The sequence below is a fragment of the Girardinichthys multiradiatus genome, chromosome 3, assembly GCF_021462225.1.
Source record: "Girardinichthys multiradiatus isolate DD_20200921_A chromosome 3, DD_fGirMul_XY1, whole genome shotgun sequence".
NCBI classification, from domain to species: Eukaryota; Metazoa; Chordata; class Actinopteri; order Cyprinodontiformes; family Goodeidae; genus Girardinichthys; species Girardinichthys multiradiatus.
This window is the reverse complement of record NC_061796.1, coordinates 31,261,640-31,271,937: the sequence shown is the minus strand read 5'-3', so window position 1 is coordinate 31,271,937 and position 10,298 is coordinate 31,261,640. Positions and strand designations below refer to the sequence as shown.

Here is a 10,298-nt window from a genome sequence, read left to right as displayed (position 1 = left end):
TTCTAATTTGACTGTCATTAAAAGTGACCTTTAAAATGCTGAGTGAAGCCTATAGAGTCTGAGATGGAGCTCTGGAGCTCCTTTTTGTCTGATTTTTGGGATAAATCTGGTCCGCAGCATGACTGCAACAACCATATAAGATCTGCAGAAACAAGTGGTTCATTCTTAATGTTTTTCCACCTTGTTATTGTTTGATTTCTTTCTCCAAATTCAGAAGTTTACATACCTTAAGTTACTTTGCTTTTAAACCTTTTGGTGTAAAATGTGTGATTCAATCAAGACCTTGTGAAGATCCTTGTGAAGAGAGAAAGAAGAAATCACTCCAGAAGCAACATAAAACCCCAGGTTACAGTTTAAAAAAGCACTCGAGGACAATGATCATAGTCATTCACTATATTTGTCTGTCTACTATTACATGTACATGAACTTTGATGAAATCCTATTAATCTATAAGGTCCAATTTGTTGATGGACCCATCGTTGCCAGCAAAAGCAACTTTAAATGTTCTCTAAACATCTTCCCCAAGGTTTACGAATGTGTTCATAGTTAGACGAGTAAACTAGAATTGCAGCCTCTGCTCTAATTCATCCCAAGCTGTTCAAGAAAGTTGAGGTCAGGACTTTGTTCCGGCCAGTCAAGGAAACTTGCAAGCCTAAGAGCACAACGCCAACTCTGAAGTACGGAGGTGGCACGATTGTTTTGTGTAGTGGACAACATTAATGTTGAAGAGACATCTCAAGATGTCAGCAAAGACGTTAACGCTTGTGTGCCAGTTGGTCCTCCAAATGAACAGTGACACTAGGCATGCAGCCAAATTAAGTAGAAAGTGGATTAAAGAACAACAGTCCTGATCTCAACCCCATAAACATTTGTGAGCAGACCTAAAAAGGTGTGTGCGAGTGAGGTGGGCTACAAGCCTGAGCCAGTTACACCAATTCTGTCAGGGGAAATGGACTAAAACTGGTTCTTAAATGTTGCAAGTGCTAAACAGTCCATTGTGCACCAATGTGCTTGGATAATATTTATATGTTGTTATGTTTAGGTCACTTAGGCCATACATCACCAGGTGAGTGTGTCCTATGTGGCAGCCATCTTGTATTTACAGGTAAAGAGGAAGGATGTGAACTGGCCATAGTAGGAGTTTAACTGGTGGAACACTTGTAGAAATCCAAATTAAGAGAAATGTGAAATGACATACTTAGTGTATGTGTATGCAAGGCATGTTTGCTTTATAGTTCCTTACTGAGAAATAATTGATATGGTTGTCTGCTTTTTGTATCATTATCACTTGTTGCAAAAATGTTGCTTTGTGCGTGAAATTCCTGAGGATAATCAACTCAACTACTGTTTTAACCACAGTCCAGTATTTCCAGTTCTTTGCAAAGTATTCAAACTCCTTGATCCTTTATGCCATAAACTAACACAAAGTAGTGCATAACTGTGGAGTGGAAACAAAAGGGTGATTACATGATTTTCAGAATTTTCATACCTTTCACTGGAGTTACAGCTTTAGGTCTTTTGAATGTATATCTGCCAGATTTCCACATTTCCTAACTACATTTCCCCCCCAGTTTTTCTGCAAAATAGCTCAAGCTCGAACAGGATAGAGAGCATCTGTGAACATCTGTTTTTAAACACTGGTACATGCTTCCCTCTAGAGCATTCCATTGTAGCTCTGTGTTGAGGATAATCTTTACAGTCGCTTAACAGGTTTTATTCCATGGTTGCATTATGTTCAGGCCATCTTCTCACAAGCCATCAAGGCTCAACTCTGACCAGCTTTTTAGTCAGATCATAGTTTAACTTTGGTCTTATCTGACGAGCGCCCATTCTAACACATGTTTGTTATGTCCCCTACATGACCTTCAGCAAACTTTAAACAAGGCTTTTCTGGCTTTCTTCATCTCCACAGCAAGATGCTACCACCACCATAGTTCACCCTGGGGAATAAAGTTTTATTTGTTCAAAGCAGGTAGAGACATAACCCAACGTACCTGCAGCTGTGATACACATGTACATCTAACATTTCAGATTTTGATTTTCAACAAACACTAAAGACCATCTAGATTTTTTCTTCTACTTCATGTTTGTGTTGGTCTATCACTTAAATTCACAATAAAATAACTTGACATTTACGAAGCACTGCCCAGCATCAGAAAAGAAGAGAAAGACTTAAACCAAACACTTCTTAACCCTCGGTAGAAACTCTTGTTTCCTTGTAAATAATTGTATGAGTTAATCTCTGTTCCTGGAAGCATGATGTGATAGGCCAATTATGTATATATATTAGGGGTCATTGTCCATTTGGAAGGCTAGTAAGAGAAACTCTGCTGCTGCGCTAAGTTCCCACACATTTGTTTAACCATTAATCATCCGTATCATTATTTTATAGCTATAATTGTTGACAGACTTCCATCTCGCGAGAATCCACTTCCCTGAAATAATTAAACACATTTAATGTGTATGTTAAATTTAAAAGAAGAATCAGCTTCTGGATTATTAACATCTGGAATAACTGTGATAAAGATCTGTAGCCTGCAGCTTAGAAAACAGACACCATATTGTTCCTCTTCATTAGGTGAAAATGAGTTTATGCTACACCGCCAAGGTGCGATACAGTTGAACTCGGGCGACGGAAGAACTGGGCACCTTTATAGGAAAAGTAGATTAAAGGATCATTTAATTTGTTTAATTTCTGTCCTCAAGTCGCATCTCTGCCTCGTTTAGAGGCGACTGGGAAAAGATTTCAGTTTCTGAGTCTGAATTCCGGACAATCGACACCAGCTGCAACGTCAAAATCCACCAACCGTGTCCCGCTTGAGTAAATGCAAGCACGCAGTTTATTTGTTCACATGCTTCCTGTCAAAGGACAATGTTTATGTGCTACAACAGAGAGTTTCTATAAGCCTTTAGGTAAATACAAGCAACCCGTTTGTGAAGGAGTTCCAATTTCCGAGTTCACCTGAACGCAGCACCATCCCTGCGGGGACAGCTTTAGTTACAAAGGGGGAATGAACCTCCCTTTGCATGCAGAGCTGCAGATAAGTCCCTGCTGAAACTCCCGGAGTTGCTCCAACTCTTTAACTTTGGATCATCTCAGAGCACAATTGCGTCTTGAAATTGCGCTCAACTGGAGAAAAAGTTTCATTTCTACGCACAAACGCTTTCTTCTACGAAAAGAAAAAAAAAGTTACGCGAGAGAAACTGATATCTACCCGAGAGGCTCGATTGGAGAAAAAAACGGGAACATAGAAAGACACAGATTTAAGTTTCAGAAGAAGCAGCAGAAAACATGTCTAAACCTAATTACACTGGGACTTATCATATGGCGGAGCAGGATAATATGGACTCCTTTCTGGAAGCTTTAGGTATGTATTTCTTTATACTTTTACACACATCAGGGACAAAAGAAACCGTATCCTACAACATTGTTGTTGCTGCTGTGATTATAATCAGCTCTGTGTGTTTGTTACATGTTGCATATGAGATAATCTATTAGGGTAATGTTTTAAGGCTGATTTAGTGATGTGGACCATCTTCATTCACAGACAGCAGCACATTAGTGGGATGAAATCACCATCTTGTCCTCTACATGACCCCAAACTCACACTCACTCTCACACTGTGTGTTCGTTTCCTGCACTGACAAATCGCTTCTTTAACAACAGCCATGCAGGTATAATTTAAATTTAAATCCTCTCATCTCTGTCCTCTCATCAGATATTAATTTCGCCCTGAGGAAGATCGTGTGTCTGCTAAAGCCCACTAAGGAGATCACCCACGACCCGGCCACGGGTGACATGAGGATCCGCACCCTCACCACTTTCAAGAACTTTAACATGGACTTCACCATCGGGGAGGAATTCACTGAGGACCTGGGACCTGTGGACGGACGCACCTGCCAGGTGTGGCTCTGGGCATGCTCTTTGTGCCAATATCACTTGTTGCAGAAATTTATCTTTGTGTGTGAAATTCCTGAGGATAATCAACCCACCTGCTGTTTTAACCACAGTCTGGTATTTCCAGTTCTTTGAAAAGTATTCAAACTCCTTGATCTTTTATTTGATAGACCAACACAAAGTAGCGCATAACCGTGGAGTGGAAACAAAAAGATGATTACATGATTTTCAGAATTTTCTTACGTACCTTACCTTTCTCTGGAATTACAGCTCTAGGTCTTTTGTAGATGGTAAATGGCCTGCATATAGAATATAGTCCCCAGAGACCCCAAAGCGCTTTACGCCACAATCACTCATCCACCCATTCATGCACTGACAGTGGTAGACTACATTGTCTACCATTGTCTGGGGCAGACTGACAGAAGTGAAGCTGCAATACAGAGGCACCACCAAGCCCTCTGACCACCATCAGCAGGCAAGGCGGGTGAAGTCTCTTGCCCAAGGACACAACGACTGAGACAAACAGTGCAGGGTTTCGCACCGGCAACCCAAAGGTTACATGAGGAACACCTACCACTGTCGCCACCGTCACCCCGTGTTTGTATGTATATCTGCCAGATTTCCACATATCCCGACAGAATTTTTTTGCCATTCTTCTTTGCAAAATAGCTCAAGCTGAGACAAATTGGATAGAGAGCATCTGTGAACATCCATTTTCAAGTGATCCAACTGATTTGCAGTTGAGTTAAGGGCTGTACTTCGACTAGGCCATTGAACAAGTGTATGCTTCACTAGAGCATTCCATTGTAGCTTTGTGCGTTCGGGGCAATCTTTACAGTGTCTTAACAGGTTTTCTTCCAGGGTTGCATTGTATTATGTTCAAGCCATCTTCTCATCAACTCAGACCAGCCTTTTTGTCCTTGCAGCAGAAAATCAACCCCACAGCATGATGCTACCACCGCCACATTTCACAATGTGTGTGGTGTATTCCGGGTGATACACACAACATTTTTCAGGTCAAAGAGTTTTTTTTGGGGAAAATGTTTTATATGTTCAAAGCAGGGGGAGACGTAACCCAACATACCTGCAGCTGTAATACATATGTACATCAATCTTTTCAGATTTTGATTTGCAACAAACACTGAAAACAATCTATAATTTTCCTTCTGCGTCACGTTTGTGTTGGTCTATCACTTAACATGCCAATAAAATACATTGACATTTGCAAAGCACTGCCCAGCTTCAGAAAGGAGGAGAAAGAATTGAACCAAACACTTCTCAAACCTCAGTAGAAACTCTTGTTTCTTTGGAAATAATTTCATGACTTTCTTTAATAACGTTCTCTAACTTGTGTGCTGTTTGCAGACTACAGTGAGCTGGGAAGGAGACAAACTTGTCTGTGTACAGAAAGGGGAGAAAGAGGGACGAGGCTGGACCCACTGGCTGGAAGGCAACAAGCTCCATTTGGTGAGGATGTTTAGCTGAAGAGATGGGGGAGGGATGGAGGAAGGAGGGAGACGGAACAAGGAAAGTTAAAACTTAAACGGGACAAATGATGCTGCAATTGATATGCTTAATGAGGAGGGACATGCAAATGAAGGGAGGTATTCATTGCCTCGTTGTGCATCCGTCTTTGCCGCACAATGGTTCCTTACAGAACTTCTTTCTCTAAATAGATGAAAATCTTCTGAAGAATTTAAAACAATCAGCATTGTTCTGCTAATACATGTGTTGCGGTGAGGACAAAACAGCGTGTTGTTGACGCTAAACTCATGCAGAGAGTTGGGAAAGAAATGCCGGTGAGGATCAAGATTTAAGTTGCTGGGTTTCAGAGGTCAAACTAGCAGGAGAAATAACAGCGTGGGGCTGACGACTGTTTAGAAAAATGAGGGAGGGGGAGGGTGGAAAAGATGAAGTGCGAGGTGGAGGACAGGGTGACGGATTCAGAAAATAAAGGGACTCAGTGGAGAGAAAGGAACTTTTTGGAAGTTTGTGTGGCATTTCACTCATATAACTCTTCTTTAATGTGCCAAACTGTCTTTTTGCCTCCCACCCCCACCTTGTTTTCCATCTGTTTTTGCAGGAAATGAGAGTTCAAGGCATCATTGCCAAGCAAGTCTTCAAGAAGGCCGAATGAAGTTGCTGCAAATGCGTTGCAGCACAGCCTGGTTTTAAAGTAGTCGGTACAAGAACTGAATCATGGTTATAGGATTTTTATTACAATTATAAAACTGTTCAATGATCATAAAAACCCTATAAAACACTGATGAACATACGTTCAGTGTGATGGTAATTTCTTAGATAGTAGCAGAGCAGAAAAAATGATTGTGTAAACATTCCCAAGTTGTTTCCTCTTAGTGCACGATGTTTTAAACAAATCTTACATGAGTCATGGTTTTCTTCTGCATCTGCGTTATACTTCAAGATAATTAACAGAATAAATTACCCTGTGAAACTATTACCGCATATCTGTACACTTTAACAATTTATAAAAAATTAACATGTGTGGTTGAAATTGCCAAAATCTGCATAGCAAGGTACAATGATGTCAATGACCTAACGAAAAAACAATGAGAGTTCAACCAAACATTGTTAAAAAATAAATACCACTCTGCCTCCAAAGTTTGGGCATCGTGTAAAAATGCTAAACTTTTCAACAGAGAAATAGTATCAAGACAACATGTTGAATGTTAAAACAAACACATTAATCCTCATTTTCCCCTTAGAAATTATTTTTAAAATGGGAGAGATGAAGGATCAACACACATTTACTGTTCTTGTAACTAATTAGATTAATTACTGCAGTGATAATTCAGGATTTTAGAAGCAAGGTTTTATTAAAAGGTTATAATGAGTTAATATCTTACCTGCTGCAGTTAATTCTCTTCTTCATTCAGTATAAATCCAGATTAGTTGGACCCGAACCCTGACGTTAATATCCGTTCTAAGCGAGCCGAGACCAAAGCAGATTTCTAGCTTCTTAAAAACAACAAAAATCTCGAAAAAGTCTCTGCAAACATTGTTTTATGAACATTTAGACCATAGCATGTTTCCATGTAGCGGTTATTTACACAGAAGTCGATGATTATTTATGCAGAAAATGGTGTCAGGTGAGTGCGCTCTCTAATGAGATACATATATATGTATGTATATATATGTGTATATATATATATATATACACACACACATACATATGTATATATATAAATATATATATATATATACACACATATATATACACATATATATACATATATATACATATATATATACATGTACATATATATATATATATGTACATGTATATATATATATGTACATATGTATATATACATGTACATATATATATATATATGTACATGTATATATATATATGTGTATATATATATATACACACATATATATACACATATATATACATATATATATATACATGTACATATATATATATATATATGTATATATACAGGGGTTGGACAATGAAACTGAAACACCTGTCATTTTAGTGTGAGAGGTTTCATGGCTAAATTGGATCAGCCTGGTAGCCAGTCTTCATTGATTGCACATTGCACCAGTAAGAGCAGAGTGTGAAGGTTCAATTAGCAGGGTAAGAGCACAGTTTTGCTCAAAATATTGAAATACACACAACATTATGGGTGACATACCAGAGTTCAAAAGAGGACAAATTGTTGGTGCACGTCTTGCTGGCGCATCTGTGACCAAGACAGCAAGTCTTTATGATGTATCAAGAGCCACGGTATCCAGGGTAATGTCAGCATACCACCAAGAAGGACGAACCACATCCAACAAGATTAACTCTGGACGCAAGAGGAAGCTGTCTGAAAGGGATGTTCGGGTGCTAACCCGGATTGTATCCAAAAAACATAAAACCACGGCTGCCCAAATCACGGCAGAATTAAATGTGCACCTCAACTCTCCTGTTTCCACCAGAACTGTCTGTCGGGAGCTCCACAGGGTCAATATACACGGCCGGGCTGCTATAGCCAAACCTTTGGTCACTCATGCCAATGCCAAACGTCGGTTTCTATGGTGCAAGGAGCGCAAATCTTGGGCTGTGGACAATGTGAACCTTTACCGTTTTCCCCACATCCGGGAGAGTTACGGTGTGGAGAAGCCCCAAAGAAGCGTACCACCCAGACTGTTGCATGCCCAGAGTGAAGCATGGGGGTGGATCAGTGATGGTTTGGGCTGCCATATCATGGCATTCCCTTGGCCCAATACTTGTGCTAGGTGGGCGTGTCACTGCCAAGGACTACCGAACCATTCTTGAGGACCATATGCATCCAATGGTTCAAACATTGTATCCTGAAGGCGGTGCCGTGTATCAGGGTGACAATGCATCAATAAACACAGCAAGACTGGTGAAAGATTGGTTTGATGAACATGAAAGTGAAGTTGAACATCTCCCAGGGCCTGCACAGTCACCAGATCTAAATATTATTGAGCCACTTTGGGGTGTTTTGGAGGAGCGAGTCAGGAAACGTTTTTCTCCACCAGGATCACGTAGTGACCTGGCCACTATCCTGCAAGAAGAATGGCTTACAATCCCTCTGACCACTGTGCAGGACTTGTATATGTCATTCCCAAGACGAATTGATGCTGTATTCGCTGCAAAAGGAGGCCCTACACCATACTAATAAATGATTGTGGTCTAAAACCAGGTGTTTCAGTTTCATTGTCGAACCCCTGTATATATATATATATATATATATGTATATATATATGTGTATATATATATACAGTACAGACCAAACGTTTGGACACACCTTCTCATTCAAAGAGTTTTCTTTATTTTCATGACTATGAATATTGTAGCTTCACACTGAAAGCATCAAAACTATGAATTAACACATGTGGAATTATATACTGAACAAAAAAATGTGAAACAACTGAAAATATGTCTTATATTCTAGGTTCTTCAAAGTAGCCACCTTTTGCTTTGATTACTGCTCCGCAAACTCTTGGCATTCTGTTGATGAGCCTCAAGAGGTAGTCACCTGAAATGGTTTTCCAACAGTCTTGAAGGAGTTCCCAGAGATGCTTAGCACTTGTTGGCCCTTTTGCCTTCACTCTGCGATCCAGCTCACCCCAAACGATCTCGATTGGGTTCAGGTCCGGTGACTGTGGAGGCCAGGTCATCTGGCGCAGCACCCCATCACTCTCCTTCTTGGTCAAATAGCCCTTACACAGCCTGGAGGTGTGTTTGGGGTCATTGTCCTGTTGAAAAATAAATGATGGTCCAACTAAACGCGAACCGGATGGAATAGCATGCCGCTGCAAGATGCTGTGGTAGCCATGCTGGTTCAGTATGCCTTCAATTTTGAATAAATCTGAAACAGTGTCACCAGCAAAGCACCCCCACACCATCACACCTCCTCCTCCGTGCTTCACGGTGGGAACCAGGCATGTAGAGTCCACCCGTTCACCTCTTCTGCGCCGCACAAAGACACGGTGGTTGGAACCAAAGATCTCAAACTTGGACTCATCAGACCAAAGCACAGATTTCCACTGGTCTAATGTCCATTCCTTGTGTTCTTTAGCCCAAACAAGTCTCTTCTGCTTGTTGCCTGTCCTCAGCAGTGGTTTCCTAGCAGCTATTTTACCATGAAGGCCTGATTCACACAGTCTCCTCTTAACAGTTGTTCTAGAGATGTGTCTGCTGCTAGAACTCTGTGTGGCATTGACCTGTTCTCTAATCTGAGCTGCTGTTAACCTGCGATTTCTGAGGCTGGTGACTCGGATGAACTTATCGTCCGCAGCAGAGGGGACTCTTGGTCTTCCTTTCCTGGGGCGGTCCTCATGTGGGCCAGTTTCTTTGTAGCGCTTGATGGTTTTTGCGACTGTACTTGGGGACACTTTCGAAGTTTTCCCAATTGTTCAGACTGACTGATCTTCATTTCTTAAAGTAATGATGGCCACTCGTTTTTCTTTACTTAGCTACTTTTTTCTTGCCATAATACAAATTCTAAGTCTATTCAGTAGGACTATCAGCTGTGTACTGTATCCACCTCCTGCTCAACACAACTGATGGTCCCAACCCCATTTATAAGGCTTGAAATCCCACTTATTAAACCTGACAGGGCACACCTGTGAAGTGGAAACTTTCAGGTGACTACCTCTTGAAGCTCATCAACAGAATGCCAAGAGAGTGCGTAGCAGTAATCAGAATCAGAATCAGAAAAGTTTTATTACCAAGTACGTTTTTGGACCTACAAGGAATTTGTTTTGGCGTAGTCGGTGCAATACAGTACAAATTAAACAGTATAAACATATCTACAATATAATATACATATATGTGCACAGTTTTAAGTGAGTGAGAGTAAATATAGAGCAGTATTGGGTGCGAGAGCAGTACAACAGTGCAGATGATCAGTGTGCA

The 10,298-nt window shown here is 40.6% G+C and overlaps 1 protein-coding gene across 1 annotated transcript; it reads left to right on the top strand.

The window, feature by feature from the left end:
* Positions 1–3,009: 3,009 nt before the first annotated feature.
* rbp5 (retinol binding protein 1a, cellular) lies at positions 3,010–6,356 on the top strand. Its single transcript, XM_047361413.1, has 4 exons — positions 3,010–3,368; positions 3,720–3,904; positions 5,264–5,365; positions 5,982–6,356. The coding sequence occupies exons 1-4, from the start codon at positions 3,293–3,295 to the stop codon at positions 6,033–6,035; spliced, it is 417 nt and encodes a 138-aa protein (XP_047217369.1). The 5' UTR covers positions 3,010–3,292; the 3' UTR covers positions 6,036–6,356.
* The last annotated feature ends 3,942 nt before the right edge of the window (positions 6,357–10,298 follow it).

What these genes read in the sequence shown, in the direction of transcription:
- rbp5 (XM_047361413.1), top strand. Translation starts at nt 3,293, where the DNA reads ATGTCTAAACCTAATTACACTGGGACTTATCATATGGCGGAGCAGGAT. An exon ending in TGGACGGACGCACCTGCCAG is followed by an intron (nt 3,905 to 5,263) that starts GTGTGGCTCTGG and finishes TGCTGTTTGCAG; the next exon opens with ACTACAGTGAGCTGGGAAGG. An exon ending in AAGGCAACAAGCTCCATTTG is followed by an intron (nt 5,366 to 5,981) that starts GTGAGGATGTTT and finishes CTGTTTTTGCAG; the next exon opens with GAAATGAGAGTTCAAGGCAT.